The sequence below is a fragment of the Schistosoma haematobium genome, chromosome ZW (assembly GCF_000699445.3).
Source record: "Schistosoma haematobium chromosome ZW, whole genome shotgun sequence".
NCBI classification, from domain to species: domain Eukaryota; kingdom Metazoa; phylum Platyhelminthes; class Trematoda; order Strigeidida; family Schistosomatidae; genus Schistosoma; species Schistosoma haematobium.
In genome coordinates, this window is record NC_067195.1 from 88,696,064 (window position 1) to 88,714,340 (window position 18,277).

General features: G+C 34.3%; 2 protein-coding genes across 3 annotated transcripts; one reads left to right on the forward strand and one right to left on the reverse strand.

Annotated features, from left to right (window-relative positions):
* Positions 1-44: 44 nt before the first annotated feature.
* On the reverse strand, positions 45-18,277 carry MS3_00004693 (uncharacterized protein). 2 transcript variants are annotated; one of them, XM_051212656.1, is made up of 8 exons: positions 13,222-15,059; positions 11,011-11,768; positions 9,534-9,605; positions 7,581-7,636; positions 6,236-6,296; positions 5,434-5,514; positions 3,189-3,334; positions 45-873 (listed from the first exon to the last, which is right to left on the reverse strand). In XM_051212656.1, the coding sequence occupies exons 6-8, from the start codon at positions 5,459-5,461 to the stop codon at positions 388-390; spliced, it is 660 nt and encodes a 219-aa protein (XP_051072846.1). In that variant the 5' UTR covers positions 5,462-5,514; positions 6,236-6,296; positions 7,581-7,636; positions 9,534-9,605; positions 11,011-11,768; positions 13,222-15,059; the 3' UTR covers positions 45-387. The 2 variants fall into 2 exon arrangements, with proteins under 2 accessions (XP_051072846.1, XP_051072847.1); XM_051212657.1 differs by lacking the exons at positions 5,434-5,514; positions 13,222-15,059 and adding an exon at positions 18,106-18,277 and having other exon boundaries at positions 5,683-6,296.
* On the forward strand, positions 15,137-17,511 carry MS3_00004694 (uncharacterized protein). The gene is made up of 4 exons (XM_051212658.1): positions 15,137-15,596; positions 15,639-15,737; positions 15,768-15,837; positions 16,735-17,511. Exons 1-4 carry the CDS (start codon positions 15,474-15,476, stop codon positions 16,812-16,814), a joined length of 372 nt encoding a protein of 123 aa, XP_051072848.1. The 5' UTR covers positions 15,137-15,473; the 3' UTR covers positions 16,815-17,511.

Genomic DNA, 18,277 nt, shown 5'->3' on the forward strand with positions numbered 1-18,277 from the left:
AATCAGGAATCCTAGTTCTATTCAGACAGTATAGAACATAAATCTCAATATATATTTATATTTGTAATGAAAGTCATATTCCAATTCGACCATTTTTTGAATGTTCAAATACGTATCAATGAACTGTCTATAGAAATGTTTAGTGTACATATTTTCCAAGCAACATTCAAACTCTGTCCCAAATTTAACTCATACAATTATTGACAATTGACAAATCATAAAGTGAATGATGAAATCACTAGTGAATTGAATGTTGTAAAACAAAAAGATGAAAGAAACGTAAATGAGCATTTCATATGTATTTCTTCAGTTAGTCAATTTGTTTAGTTTCAGCATGTTGAGACACTTTAGTTATATGATATAAAGTTTAGTTTTTTTTATATCATTCTAGTGTCGTTTTCTGAATAGCCAAACTAAAAATACAATACTTGGAACAATGGTCACGATTATGAATGGCATTAGAAGACGAATGTATAAACGACGAGTGACTTCATTAATAAATGTGATTGAATATATCTGTAATATATCACGAGAGAATAGAAGCTGTTTGGATGTGATTGGATTGTCTTCAGTAACTTTTATGATCATATGAGTAGTAATTTGAATCGGTCTGCTAGATGATTGATATATAGTGACCTGTGGGAGAGTGGTTTGATGATCGTTTACGGAAGATTCGTTGATTTTGCTTAACTCATCGGTGTTCATTAACAGTTGTGTAGGTGATATATTTTCAGTAGTGATTGATTCCATTGTAGTCTTATTTGAAGTCAATGTTATAAGGTTTGTAGATTCTATATTATGTTTAACGGTTGATTCTTCTGTTGGAACATGTTCGATCATTCCGTTAGTTGAATATGAACAAATTCCTATTTGCTAAACCAAAACAAAAGTGCTTTTAATCTAACATTAAGACAATACTAGCACATGTAAATTGAAGATATGATGAAAAGATTTCATTTTTATGTCGGTGTCAAGCCACGACATATCTTTATTTCTTCATAAATTGTAAGCGACAATATCAGAGAAGAAAATGGTTCTTTTAAAACTGTAAATTTCGCAACAGAATGCCATAGCGAAATAATGACCACACTGAAAAATGGTTCGTGGAGTAGAGCTGACAGACACATTCAAGTGAGGACCGAATTCAGACAAGACTGCTTACTCTCTTCCGTTCTCTTTCTTTTGATGTTTGATTGGATTATGAAGACCTACATATATGAGGGGAGGTACGCAATATAATGGACAGATTGCATGTAACTAGTTCACCTAGTCCTTCTTTCTCACACAAACCAACAAACGCAGATCAATACAACCAGTGTGGCGGAAGTCTCTACAACAGTAGACCTAAACAAACACAAGGAACAAAGCAGCATCTTCAAATATAACATGGATAACACCAACCAACCAAATCACACATGATGGAGAAACTCAAGAACAGCTGAAACTATCACGTACCTGGTCAGAAGCATCATCGATGAACAAAGAGAATCTGATGCAGACGTAAAAGCAAGAATTAAGAAACTAGGAACGGCATTCCTTCACTTGAACAACATATCAAACTCAAAGCAATTATCAACCAATATTAAAATCAGAATCTTCAATACGAACGTCAAGACAGTTCTACTGTACGGAGCTGAAACTTGGAGAACTAACACAACCATCATTAAAGATGTACTAGTATTTATAAACAATTATCTACGTAAGATGCTGAATATCCGTTGACCGGATACCGTCAGAAGCAACCTACTTTGGGAGAGAATAAACTAACTTCCAACTAATAAGGAAATTAAGAAAAGAAGCTGGAATTATACTACTGATCACTCTGTAAATTGATCGATGGAACTAGGTCGATAATAATGACAAAATGCCTTCAATATAATCTTTTTAATTTAAACAAAGTGTCAGTCACCATACGGTATTCAATCAGTTGTCCAGAAGGTCATTGGCTTGCCAAATAGCTTAATGGTAATGTTCGTAATGATGACAGTTTTTTTAGAATCATAAAGAGAACATCAGTTACTTTGATATAACCGTTACCTTTTACTAATGAGTATTCACAAGCATTATATTTAGATTTAAGGATTTCTGTATACTTTCTACAACCATCCAAAACAACAAACAAGGAAAAACATTTGTTCTAAGATATTTTGTTTAACTTGTCACTAGCTAGTTTGTTAATAGTATTTGAGTGTCATATTCAAACTCATTTTGTAGAATATATGAAATGTATTTGTGAAAGATTTCAGAACACTTCTAATGAGACGAACTTTTGAAATATACAAGAGGTTCAAGAATAGACTGTCCCATTGACTCATATTCTTATCTTACAATGATACATGATGATAAACAATAGTTATATAAGTTATATAATATACCCTTGTGGGCCAGGGTAATTTTATATTGGTTTTCGGGAGAACTAGACACCATCAAAACTTTCACGTGACAACCCAAGCAGTACAGCTCAATTCCGTTTAACAGGAGAGCCGGACAGCGTATAGGCTTTAAAGCTACAATCTGAATAGTACAGCTCAATCCTATGGCGCAACCACACAGGTACCAAGCACCCTGGTGGACCATTCGCATCATTCACATAAACATTCACGCCACATGTATAGTTATTCCGATTAATGATCTCGTGAATCAATTATGCACAGCACGAACAGGCCAAAGTTGACCTATTCAGTTTATAAGACAGTCAAACTCATTAATGTTGGCAATGGCGACATGCCTTACAGTGTCCCTATGACAATGGCCCTTGAGAACACTGTAAAGCAACCACCAGTATGAATGAAATCGGTCAATCAGCAAACTAATTTTGTGCATGAACAGTCAGCAAAACTTGCCAAAACAATGCCGAACCATCCACAATACCAATAGCGAACCTCCAGTTTCATGTGAGACCTTCAGCTCTACATACAATCCCCAGTAAATTAACATGTTTAAATAGAGCAAGAACAAACAAAATTCATAAAGGGAACCAATTGCATGAAATTAACATGTATTAGAACAACTAAACTCAGAAACCCAGTAGTAATTAGAATAATAAATATTTATAGTGATTGCTTAGTAGACCAGTATATTACAGCCTAATGACAAAAAATGTTATTAAGTAAAATCCATGTATAGTAAGTAAAAGAACTGAACAGAAATTATATGTATTCATTGAGATTCAATGAGATTAAATTTACTTGGATAGCACAATCTTTTCCAAGCATGGTTTGGATATCGATATCACGAAGGTGTCTGCACGTGTTGAATTTCGGACACCAATGGCACTTTCTTCCAGATGTATAATCTTTAGTACAGTCTTCACAAAATTTGTATTCACTACAATCTTCAATGATAAGATAAAGAGATATCTGTAAGTGTGCACTAATTCAACTATTAGCGATTTCATGAATAGAGGAGGTACGTCACAATGATGCCGGATCGACTTATCTACTTACTTACTTACTTACTTACCTGTGTTACTCTTAATGGAGCATAAGTCGCCGACCAGCATTCTCCAACCCACTCTGTCCTCGGCCTTCTCTTCTAATTCCATTCAATTCTTGTTCATTTTTCTCATGTCTATCTCCATTTCCCGGCGTAATGTGTTCTTTGGCATTCCTCCTCTACTTTCGTCTTGAGTACTCCATATGAGGGCTTACTCTGTGACGCATTTTGGTACATTCGGCAATATGTGTCCTATCCACTTCCACAGCTTCTTCCTCATTTCTTCCTCCACTGAAATCTGGTTTGTTCTCTCTCACAGTAAGTAGGTTGTTGCTAATAGTGTCTGGCCAACGGATTCGAAGTATTTTGTGTAGACAACTGTTAATAAACACCTGTATGTGCTGGATGATGATTTTCGTAGTTCTCCAGGTTTCCGCCATATACAGTAGAACTGTCTTGACATTTGTATTGAAAATTCTGACATTGGTGTTTGTTGACAGTTGTTTTGAGTTCCAGATATTCTTCATTTGTAGATATTCTGCTCTTGCTTTACCAATCCGCTCATTCACATCTGCATCAGATCCACCGTGTTCATCAATGATGCTGCAGTAATTTGTAAAGGTTTTTACATCTAAATCTTCTCCGTCAATTGTGATTTGATTGTTACATGTGTTGTATCGGAGAATCTTGCTTTTCCCTTTGTGTATATTGAGACCTACTGCTGCCCGATCAAGTCGCTTGACAATTTAAAGTGTGTACTGGATAATAAATAAGGTGTCATATTGTAACTGCCAATAATACATCACATCAAATGTGGAAAATAGATATCGTCATTCATGGTCATCATTCTACTTATTAATAAGCAGTAATTATAATTACCAACCATTCACCCAATCTTAAAATCAAATCTTCCACCGGAAAATGTCTTCAAATCACTTCCATCAAACTAAACTGTAGGTGTCGTTGTTATGTCATGTATATTATTCACTAATAAGTCAGATTTCATTGAAATATTTCAGTAATGGATTAATGAAATCTATGACTTTTCTAGTTAGAGAGGCGAAATAATAAGCTGATTTGTGTATGAGCTTATAGAACCCTCACTTACACTTGAGTTTGTACACGTTGACATTTGTTGAGCCCTTTGATTAACGTGTTCAATAGACAGTGTCATGGACGTCAGTGGAAATTCTCTTGATCTTGTATTGCAGACAACCCAAATGTCCCACTTACTGACTTAAATGCCAGCTATAGTTATTTTGTTCAGTTTTATATTTAAACGATAATCAAATGACAAGCTTAGATTCCTCTAGAACCATTACATTGCTGACAAAAATGAGAAAAAAAGGCGAAACAAGTCAAATAACGACAAGATATGATCAGAGTTACTCGATTGATCTGTGTTCATAACATTTTGATTTTACACAACCATGTATTAGAGTTAGTTTGTTAATTTCGATACTTTTTTCAAAACGTATGCACATTGTTTGGTATTTCGTTTTCCGGAGGGATTACAATAGAACATTCCCACCGATACTTGGGATGTTACACATTCAAATATGTTAAAGGAGGTTATCAGGACGAATGATATGGGAAGTATAGGGGTTATCTCGATAAACATTCATTAAAAGACTGGTAACAGATATCGAAACATGCCCAAGTTATAAATGAACGTAATCAGCTAGATCACACAAGATGCTTGATGAATCATTTTATTAAAGCTGGTCAATCATTATGCTTGACAATATAACTGAACTTCGAGGATAACTGTCAACTGAAGGAAATCGTTCATTTCAGAGGTCGTCGCACAATGAAATGTTTCTGAACAGTACATAATTGGGAGGGAAACATTATTTTATCTGAGATCTAATCAACAAATAATAATTCTATACATCACAAGATACTTGTTCATCATTTCACACTGAGAAACGATAGAAGGAATGAATAACCAATAAAAAAATATGTCCAGTAATCAGTTAAAATAGCTTTTTTACGCACTTGAAATAGGAGTAAACTCAACCAACATCCCAGATTTCACCAGATATGTGGAAAGTATTTCTTTTTTCCTGTAATGATCATCTATGAGAAGTTGAAAACAAGTGAGTGATAACCCAATGTCAGGAGAATTAGTCGTGTTTTATAAACAGATAATAATCGATTCATTGCAAAAAAATGGTCAAGATTATGTTTCTGTTGAGTTTCTTAAACTGTTATTTACAAAAATAACATACACTAGAATGAACTCACTTGTTGTCAGCCTACTGATATCAGTAGTACACTTGAAAACATTTCACATCACAAGCTTCAGTATTAAGAAAGTGTATATATACGAGCTTCCATTACAATACACTTAATTTGGAGTTTTACGCTTGTCGAATGTAGGGATTTGGAAGCACATTGTGATTCTTGTGACATCTAGACGATGATAATAAACCGCTGTTGTTAAAAATGTAGTCTGTTCACTGTTATGTATTTCCTAATGGTATTTTATGATTAAGTGGAACCTACAAATTCAGCTGAACCTCCATAAAACCATTAGCATGAAATACAATTTAAACCGATATAATTTTGTATATGTGACAGAATGACGACGAGTGCTTTGAAATGATGTATTTCAATTCATTTTAACATTGCCACATTGTTTCGAAATCTCTTGTATAACCATCTCGTTTTGGAATATCAGCAGTTTACTTGGACCTTCATTGATTACGGAAGTTGATATCTCATCAATTTCAGAGTGATAAGTTTAATCAAATGTAGAACACAATAAGAAATTATTATTACAATTTGGTTGGATTACCTTCATTAGGTGGTTCATAGATCAACTTAACAGATGAATTCGTTTCAATCTCATTGGGTATCTGGAAAGTAATGTTCAATACAATATGATATTTAGTATTTAACCGACCTAGAACACATGAAACAGATGAATACTGTTTTCAACTATTCTCATTACAATTCATTCAATTAACAACAAGACTCTTGTTTCTCATTAGTCCATATTGTTAGTTGTTAAAATCAGTTCGAAAAATATAAAGTGGAAAAGCTCAGTGACGTTATCAAATGTCTAAGCTACATGTTTTCCAACACTAATCACTGATCAATTAGGGTGGTATCACAAATGTAGTGTTTATATTTTCATCATACTATTCTATTTGGGGCAATGAAAGACGATAACATTGAAATTCATCCATCCATTGAATGAAGTCATCATAGAAACAAAACTGATCTACAAAACGTTTGTGGATAAGCCTGTAAGTTAGCCGGTGACTGTAGAAAGCAAGATCGTGAAATACAACGAGAAGAACACCGACCGATCCAATCACATTTGATGGAGAAACTCTGGAAGATGAGGAATCCTTCACATACTCGGGAAGTATCATCTATAAATATGGTGGATCGGATGCAGACGTAAAGGCGAGGATTGGCAAAGCAAGGACAGCATTCCTACTATTGAAGAACATATGGAACACAAAACAACTTTCGACCAATATCAAAGTGAGAATCTTCAATACGAACGTCAACATAGTTCTGCTATGAGGAGCTGAAACTTAGAGAACTATTACAACCATCATCAAGAATGTACAAGTACTCATAAATAGTTGACTACGCAATATACTCAACATCCATTGGCTGGATACCATCAGCAACAGCCTTCTGTGGGAGAGAACAAACCAGCTTCCAGCTGAAGAAGAAATTAGGAAAAGACGATGGAAATGGATAGGACATACATTACGCAAATCGTCAAACTGCATCACGAGGCAAGCCCTAACTTGGAATCCTGAAGGGAAGCGAAAAAGAGGAAGGCCAAAGAACACATTGCGTCGGATAATAGAAGCAGATATGAAAAGGATGAATTACAACTGGACGGAGCTAGAAAGGATTGCCCAGGACAGGATTGAATGGAGAATGCTGGTGAGCGGTCTATGCTCCTTCACAAGGAGTAACAGGCGTATGTAAGTAAGTAAGTAAGTAAGTAAGTAAGTAGAATTTGATACATACATGAGAATAACTTCATATAACAAGTAAATATCTACAATGATGACAATATAACACTTTATATTATACACCTTAGTAGAACAAATTGGAATGTTGCCAATTCAAGTCAACGAATAGAAAGACTTTATAACTAACTATTAACATACCTTTTCATAATAAATCGATATATTTCCATTAGAATAAATAACACAGACAATCTGAACTGAAAAATGCAAAATATGAAAAATGGTAGTTTTCATTCATTAAAAATATATACAGCAACATATTTATGTATTACTTTGAATAAAGACAATTAGATGTACAATCTTCTTAAAGCAAAGTGATATCAAACAGTATGATCATTTGAAGTTGAATGAATGATACAAATTACAAGCCAACTGAATGACTAACATTGAAGTAATTGTGATTCATTAAAATGGTTAAACAATTTCTAATCATTTCTAACTGTTACACTTATTATCATTATGTTTAAACAATCATTTGGTAGGTAACTAACTGTATTAAGCAAATCAATACAAGTTAGTTGATATTATTTGTATTGTATCCAATATCTAATACTTTACCCCGTTGGATAAGCAGGTGGCTATTAGGGCTCAGTAGCTAAGTGCATTTGAAACGAACGATACTGAGTTCGAATCTCAGAGTGAACATCAACTCTGAAATCCAGGTACATCCAGCTGACGAGTCTTGAATAGGACGAAACGAGCATCCTGTATTCCACTGCTAGCCACTATCCATCTTTGTTTATATAGCTTATGACTTAAATCATTACAATCACTGGGAATCAATGATGTAGCTATTTCAAACCACTATCTCATACTGAGTATTTGATTGTGCTTAGGATCATGTTTACCATTTTTACGCAATCAATAATTTGCCCCAGATTCTTTATTTCAGATCATTTCAAGGAAGTGTGTAGGTGTTGAGAGATGACTTTAAAATCATAATCCCATTGAAACTTCCTTTAATCCGTACATTTTTCATAATTCTATATAAAATATTTTGTTTAAAACTATGATATTCTTATTCTAATGTGAATACAAATTCCCTAATAAACTATACCTCTCAAATACCTTATGATGTCTAACTAACTTTTCTTACTTATTCATTATTGATATCATTCAACTAGTTGAAAACTCGCTCTTCTTATACTTTTATAAAAAAGACTCTTCATTGATTTGATCAATTTTTGTTGAACATTAACATATTCCATTTAGAAATAACAAGTTCTAGTAAGAAGCAGTGACCAGTGGAGTTCAACCGGGTCAGTTGTGAGATAGTAACTCACTGATGACAGTGGCGAATGTGTCGTTCAATCTCGTGGATTAGTTGAAGTTAGGCATTAACACCGTTGGATGCCGGATCAGTGGTTTAGTTAGTTAAGCGCCTGGTGCGAGACTGGTAGGTCCCGGGTTCGAATCTCGCGGGGTGCGAGTTCGTGAATGCGCACTGCTAAGGAGTCCCACAATAGGACGAAACGGCCGTCCAGTGCTTCCAGGTTTTCCATGGTGGTCTAGCTTCATTTGACTCGTGATCTCAACTGTTGAACTAAGCATTTCAATTCAGAAATAAGAGAAGTATAGTATACTTTCAATATGTATCATCACAAAATATGTATACGATTAGTTTCTAAAGTTATTTCATATTTATCTGAATACTCTATTTTGACCTATTTATGTATGTTGTCATAGTTACTTAACTACTTTTCTCGCAATTGATTGATTATTAGATGGTAATCAATGTCATATATGTCAGGTCCTTCGTTATGTAGATAGAATATTATCGATTTAGTTGTAATGTGACTACTAGTCTAGATGACTTGACATTGAGTAGTTTGGCCAAACCCTCCAGCTCATAGAACTAAACTCCATCAAAATTATCCATCTGAGCTACAAATCTTCTTCACCATCTCAAAGATAACATAGTGGTTAGAGGTAGTCAACACCGTTTCCAATCATCATGTCAACTAATTTTTCTCGTTTTGGCTTAACTTTTCAAGTTTACATTATTAAATGCTAAGAAATGAAATCAAACCATATTGGATAATAAATTGTGAACTTCTTTTTTTTTTTTATACAATTTTACATTGAATAAAATACCATGATCTTTGATTTGATATTTATTAGAATATTGAGTATTCAAACGAAGCCATTTCACTGCTGAGAATTCATCTGGAATACAAAAGACATTCAACTGTATGTAATCTATGTGTATTTAATGTTATAGCTTAATAAACTATAAATCAACTGAAAAGATTGGAAGTGAAATTGTAGTGAATGAGAACATAAGTGAAGAATCTCTTAGTCAAATCTGAATATCATACAGTAAATACTTGATTCTGCAAAAGATCAATCAATCGTCTCAGATTTCATTGTTCTTTCGTTTCAACAGGAATCATTCCCTGTTCTTGATCTTTTTTTTTCTTTGATCTTAACATTTTGCCTACAGACCTTTCACTTTCGATAGATGATACATACTACTTATATTTATTAACATCAGTAGTACATATCACAGAGTATTACACTGAATAATAATCGATATATCAATTGTCAGCTCATTATTGACTAATTTCGAGATAGATTTCCGAATTCCCAGTAAGAAATTGTAAATGATGAACTTTTATCATATTGTAAGTAAGTCTTTTACCTACTTTCTTATTTTAGTACACTTTTATCGAAGTTATAAATGTATATTGTTCATGCAGATGTGAAGGAGCAAGAGAAGCATATTTACAACTGAAGAATATCTGGAACTCAGAACAATCGTCAACCAACACCAAGGTCAGAATTTTCAATACAAATATCAAGACAGTTCTACTGTATATGGCGGAAACCTGGAGAACTACGAAAATCATCATCCAGCACATACAGGTGTTTATTAACAGTTGTCTACACAAAATACTTCGAATCCGTTGGCCAGACACTATCAGCAACAACCTACTTACTATTGAAGAGAACAAACCAGATTTCAGTGGAGGAAGAAATGAGGAAGAAGCTGTGGAAGTGGATAGGACACATATTGCCGAATGTACCAAAATGCGTCACAGAGTAAGCCCTCATATGGAGTACTCAAGACGAAAGTAGAGGAGGAATGCCAAAGAACACATTACGCCGGGAAATGGAGATAGACATGAGAAAAATGAACAAGAATTGGATGGAAGTTGATGAGAAGACCGAGGACAGGTTGGATTGTGGAATCCTGGTCTGCGGCTTATGCTCCATTAAGAGTAACAAAGGTAAGTAAGTAAGTAATTGCTGAATGGCAACTCAACTAATCAAGCATACATCCCTCATCTTGCAGAACCAAAGTCCCTTTGTTCGATTATTGGTTGGTTATGGGTGAAAAATGTTGAGGAGCCCTAAAACAAGGGTGATACATCTTTCCAATACTCCTTCATTTGTAAGACAGTTCTCCAGCTCATCTAAGTTCATGACAACAGCTATCATCAAATCACAATATAGAAATTAATTATTCATAATTACTTAATTTATCACTGAAAATTCATATAAGAATAACGTTCTAAAACAAAACATAAGATAATCTAACGAAATGGTAAATCTCACTAGAATCCTTTACTTGTACTTCAACGTATTCGTCTTCTCCATCAAAAGCATGGATTATATTTCCTGAATCTGGTTTCTCAGTTCCAGGTCCAATGCCCAAAACACCTTATTTGATAAAATGTTGATAAAAATTATTCTTAACCAGTAATAGTTTTACAAAAGTTACCTTTAAACATTTGACGCTGATGTCATTCAACTGTGAATATAATTTGATGTGTTTCAATTAATAAAATGTGTATATGTGAAATAGATCGTCTCGTAGTTTACAGCATAGCTGAACACTTACTTACTTACTTACGCCTGTTACTCTTAATGGAGGATAAGCCGACGAACAGCATTCTCCAACCCACTCTGTCCTCGACCTTCTCTTCTAATTCCATCCAATTCTTATTCATCCTTCTCGTATATGTCTCCATTTCTCGGCGTAATGTGTTCTTTGGTTTTCCTCCTCTACTTTCGCCTTCAGCATTCCATGTGAGGGCTTGTCTTGTGACGCATTTTGGTACATTCGGCAATGTGTGTCCTATCCACTTCCACAGCTTCTTCCTCATTTCTTCCTCCACTGGAATATGGTTTGTTCTCTTCAATAGTAGGTTGTTGCTGATAGTGTCTGGTCAACGTATCCAAAGTATTTTGTGTAGACAACTGTTAATAAACACCTGTATGTTCTGGATGATGATTTTCGTAGTTCTCCAGGTTTCCGCCCCGTACAGTAGAACTGTCTTGACATTTGTATTGACAGTTAGCGATTTTTAGCGAGTTAAAAAAACGCTAACCAGAAAAAAAATTATAAATGAACACAACAATTTTGTTATTCTTTCAAAGTTCATAAAATGATTAAATATTGTCTATGAAATAAAGATTTTATGAGCTTCATTTACAAATTTCATTGATTTTATACCAGATAATTGTCAGGTCATCTTTGGAACTTTAGTAATAAACTACTATTTTACACTAGTAACTAACCAACTAGATACAAGTACGTTATTGATTAATAATGACGTAATTATTGAGTGTTATTGAAAAATCATTTGACTGGTTTAATAAAAACAATTATTATTATAACCAATTGTACCAGTGTTTGTTTTAGGTGCTTTTGTTTGACTGTGCTAATGACAGCTATATTGTGCTTCCATTCTTATTCTTACACTTTGATTGTGACTTTGCGAGAATTCGGATACGTTCTGTAACCAAGCTTGTATCCTGGCACGATCTCGGTATCCTTTCGATACCACGAGATTGCCAGCAAATATATCTAGACTTGGTCCATTAACAGCCATCTGATACTTGGCTTCTCGGGGATTTTATGGATTTCTTTGGTTACGTTCAAACTTCGCCTTCTGATTTACTTGGCACGCGATCCGTTGTAGCGGTGTTCATAGTCAACCGCGACTCGACTCGACGCTACAAGTAGTTCACCAATAATCATTAAATAATTACTAACACAAGTTATCTATCGTGAAGCCGAATGAACCGCAAACAAGAATTCGCCGTACAACATTGCTTTCATCTCATCGTGACAGTTGTTTAGAATTATTATTCATCGTTTCGATGTATACTTCCACTTCCAGACGCAAAGAGTTATATGGTCTTCCATTCAATGTTTAAACTCACCGTTTTCATCGTGATGCAATTCGATGATTTCCAAAATGTATCTCCTATAAACTTCGAAAACGTTCTCGTTATATCCTAATTGTAGGTAGTCTGTCTTTATCCTGTAGTTGTGTTGAGTCGCAGTTCATTACAATAACCACTACAGATCGATTACGTGCCACTTATCAGGTCAAACACATCCGTACGACAAATATCAGATTGTAATTAGGATCTATCTGTTGGCAATCTCGTGGTATCGAAATAATACCGAGATCGTGCAGAAATCTACAAGTGAGACTAACGACCGAACGTGAGTGTGGTCAAGGTCACAAACAACGGAAAACTATGTGTTTTGATACAATTAAACGAAAACGTACAGTAAAACAATCACTGGTACAGTTGGTTTAAATAATAATTGTTTCCATTATACCAATCACGTCATCTTCATAAAAGAAGGTCACTACAATCTCATAAATTGTATGATCAATTGTGTACTTTCAGATCATTATATCAGATAAAGAGTGTCATTGAATAATCACTAACCGAATAAATGCACTGATCATTTCCACCACCTCGATAATATTGCACACAATCAGTTACAATGTACAAATTGTTATCATTAATCACTTACCCTGTGAAAATATTGTAACCAAACGAAATTGTTCACCAAAATATATAAATGGGAATAGAGGCATAAATGGCTGAAAAATATTGATTAGATTATACATTACCCTTGGTCTAGATAAATTAATCGGTTTATTCATATGATCAAATATGACTGGAGATGATTGATTGAATCGTATTAATTCTGTGTAATAATAATGATCTGTCTAATTACACAGATTATTGATCTGAATTATGATTATGATTACTTGTGAAAATGTTTGATCAGTTTCATTAACATTTATGATCCCAATTGTTGAATGGTGGTTCGAGTATATAAGTTTGATAAAACACAACCATAACAAGAAGTTAAAATGAAGAGTATCAGACATGTATCAATGATTTTAATAAGTAGTATCAATGATGTGTGAATTCAGATTGTTATGTTTTATGCTTTATATAATGAGTTATGAATCACCTGACTGTCTAGTTCTCTTATTGAATGATTTCATATTAAGAACTGGAATTTCTTGATTACTTTGATGAATATGGCGACTGTGAAATGAATGATGTCTGGTAAAGAGAATAGTTAAGGTCAATGAATTTCTATCCGTTTCTATAATTCATTAAAATATCTTATAATATTAATAGACAAATGTTGTAAGTTATTATACTCTAGTAACATGGAAAACACTCATATAAACAGGCTGATACTGAATTGAAGTGGTGTGAAATAAGAAAATTTCACAAACTGTGTACATATTTGTATAATTTAAACCATTTAAACTCTGACCCCCGAGTTGAAGGAAGAATCATGACGCCTCATGATGACAGCCGAGATTTTTCGAAATTCACGGAGCGGATATCTCTCCTAGCAAACAGAGCAACAGGTACACAGAACGCACAGGCAATGTGGAACAACGGGTGGTTCAGTCAAATAGTAACGGGAATGAAGAGATACAACTTGGCGGTTCACTGAATAAGTGAAACACATTGCACCCAAGCTGGGCATTAGATTCGGGAGAGATGCTGCTGCACTCTTGTCACGAAGAAGAAACTTCTCCGATGCTGTTTAAAGATGCGCGTAAAACACTTATAGGATGAGAATCCCATCGACCCAGGATCATCAAAGCATCCTACTAAGCAAACAGGGAGGGAAGCACAATGAATTTTATCCAGTGTTATGCACCCACCAATAATAGCGAAGATGATGATGGAGATCAATTTTATGAGAGGGTGTCATCGATCGTGAAGAAGTGCTTAGGAAAAGACCTGATCATCCTGATGGGAATGAACAACACCGTGTATGAAGATAATACGGGAAGGCATGAACTGACTGGCAGAATGGAGGATAATTGGAAAAGGGATCAATGAAGCATTAACTCCAATATGTCAGGAGCTGCTGGGTCGCAACAAACATCATCATAAGGAATGGATTTCTATCGAAACACTAGACGAGATTCAAGAGAGGAAGAACAAGAAGACAACAATTAACAACAGCCGAACAAGAATGGAGAAAGCCAAGGCACAAGCTGAATACACAGAAGCAAACAAGCAAGTGAAGAAGAGCATTAGAACCGAAAAGCAGAAATACGTGGAAGAACTAGCAACGACATGGGAAAAAGCTGCAACAGAAGGAAACGTGAAACAACTATATGACACAACGAATAAACTAGCGGGAGAATATAGTAAACTAGAGAGACAAGTCAAAGATAAAGAAGACAAGGCAATCACTGGGGTAAGTATTGTCTACTACAGAGTTGGATGGAGAATGCTGGTGAACGACATATGCTCGTTCACGATGGGACAACAGGCGTGAGCAGATAAGTGAGTACATACTGAATGAGACAATATAATCAAGTAAGCGAACAATCATATCATAAAAGAAAATTATACATGGATAAAATCCTAGGATTAATTGCAAGTAAACTTATCTTATTTTACACCACTTCAATTCAGTATCAGCCTGTTTATATGAGTGTTTTCCATGTTACTAGAGTATAATAACTTACAACATTTGTCTATTAATATTATAAGATATTTTAATGAATTATAGAAACGGATAGAAATTCATTGACCTTAACTATTCTCTTTACCAGACATCATTCATTTCACAGTCGCCATATTCATCAAAGTAATCAAGAAATTCCAGTTCTTAATATGAAATCATTCAATAAGAGAACTAGACAGTCAGGTGATTCATAACTCATTATATAAAGCATAAAACATAACAATCTGAATTCACACATCATTGATACTACTTATTAAAATCATTGATACATGTCTGATACTCTTCATTTTAACTTCTTGTTATGGTTGTGTTTTATCAAACTTATATACTCGAACCACCATTCAACAATTGGGATCATAAATGTTAATGAAACTGATCAAACATTTTCACAAGTAATCTTAATCATAATTCAGATCAATAATCTGTGTAATTAGACAGATCATTATTATTACACAGAATTAATACGATTCAATCAATCATCTCCAGTCATATTTGATCATATGAATAAACCGATTAATTTATCTAGACCAAGGGTAATGTATAATCTAATCAATATTTTTCAGCCATTTATGCCTCTATTCCCATTTATATATTTTGGTGAACAATTTCGTTTGGTTACAATATTTTCACAGGGTAAGTGATTAATGATAACAATTTGTACATTGTAACTGATTGTGTGCAATATTATCGAGGTGGTGGAAATGATCAGTGCATTTATTCGGTTAGTGATTATTCAATGACACTCTTTATCTGATATAATGATCTGAAAGTACACAATTGATCATACAATTTATGAGATTGTAGTGACCTTCTTTTATGAAGATGACGTGATTGGTATAATGGAAACAATTATTATTTAAACCAACTGTACCAGTGATTGTTTTACTGTACGTTTTCGTTTAATTGTATCAAAACACATAGTTTTCCGTTGTTTGTGACCTTGACCACACTCACGTTCGGTCGTTAGTCTCACTTGTAGATTTCTGCACGATCTCGGTATTATTTCGATACCACGAGATTGCCAACAGATAGATCCTAATTACAATCTGATATTTGTCGTACGGATGTGTTTGACCTGATAAGTGGCACGTAATCGATCTGTAGTGGTTATTGTAATGAACTGCGACTCAACACAACTACAGGATAAAGACAGACTACCTACAATTAGGATATAACGAGAACGTTTTCGAAGTTTATAGGAGATACATTTTGGAAATCATCGAATTGCATCACGATGAAAACGGTGAGTTTAAACATTGAATGGAAGACCATATAACTCTTTGCGTCTGGAAGTGGAAGTATACATCGAAATGATGATTAATAATTCTAAACAACCGACGCGTTCAGCTCAGTACAGAGTTGAATGCAGTTGACAGTTTATTCTGCTCCACTATGGGTAGCATGTGTTAGTACTTATTTAAGTATTACTTGAGAAGATATTAGAAGGATAAATAACGCGTTCTTTTATCAACAACACCAATTTTATTTGGTAAAACATGTCTGAAATGTTTACATTATTTATTTAATTAGGTTTTGAACTGTATACCTTCGGCATATCACACTTCATTTCGAGCAAGTCACCTGCAAACAAATATGAAGACACTTTATGATGACCAAATCTATCATTTTTAAATACTTTAGTTTGTGTAAACTCATTGTGTGTAGAAGTGTTTATTGCACCTACTTTTCAGACCTCAATTCAATCTCAACTCATTTCTGTTCTACATGACAAACTATTTTATTTATAAGTGTATACAATAACCGAAGGCTAGAATTAATTGATTGAGTAATGAGTAAGTTAGTTGTGTGTTACGTAAGGGTGAAAAATAACGTGAATAAACGTTCAAAATATACACAATCAGCTTATAAATTGCTCACTTTCAGCATTTTTGAAAGTCTCTACATTTACATACTTTTACTTTACCAATGAATCTCATACTTTAATTACCTATGAACAGAATAGAACTACACATATGTCTTCTCCATTAGCATACTGCAACTCTAATACTCAAAATAACGACTACGATTATAATTAGCATTAAGACAAATTTAAAAGCGAAGACTTATTCCATTAATAAATACTATTGAATAAGGTACTATATTCTAGTGCATTTCTTGAGTAGTTAGAAAGCGTTTAGACGTGAATACGCTGGTTGCTGTTGTTCCATGAATCGTTTCAGAATTTTTTGTTGTCATGCCCAACTGGATTTTTTTTACATAGATTAAATCAATGAAAACAAGTGTCCATACATTTGTGCTGATATCCTAGCGTTTTGATGATAAGCTTTATGTGCGAGTACTGTGTTGTGAGTTGTATTGTCTTGTATAATCAGTGGTTTTGGTAATGACAAAATAAACATCATTTTTTTCCTTTCCTTGTGACACTTTATAAGCACACTTATATTCAGTATCTACTATTTCTAAGTATTAAATATGAAAAACGGATATTGTTTTTTCGTTATATTATTTACCTTATATTATTTACCCTTTACTTGAATAAGCGGTATCAGCTCCATTAGTTAACTTTATCAAGGAGAAACCGAATTTTAACTTGAAAAAAGCTGCAAAGAGTAATTCAGGTCCACCAACGTGCTATCCTTATTACTGAAGGTGTCAAATCGCCTTTAATGTATTGGGTAACTTAGCACCCAAAAAAGGTTTGGGCTAACTTCTGTTTCTCTCATGCTATGAAATGTCTTAGTGAGGTCCCCCAAGGTTCAGAACTACGACTTCTTTTCTTGATTTATGTAAACGATCTACCATGACAGGTATCGTCTAACTTAATACCTTTTGCTGATGATGTGAAACTTTGGAGTGAGAGATACTAAACCAAGAGGATAAATTGGCACTTCAAGAGGATTTGAATGGACTTCAAAGTTGGGCAGACGAAGACGGACTCACCTTTAACGCTTCAAAGTGTAAATTAGTCCATCTGAGACACGTCGCCGACCACAGTTACAACTTAGAAAACTCCCCTCTAGAAGTATCCCAAGTTGAAAAAATTTAATAGTGCTGTTATCCTAAGATTTGAATTCTTACGGTAACTGACAAAAGTGCCTTCCGAGTAAACCTT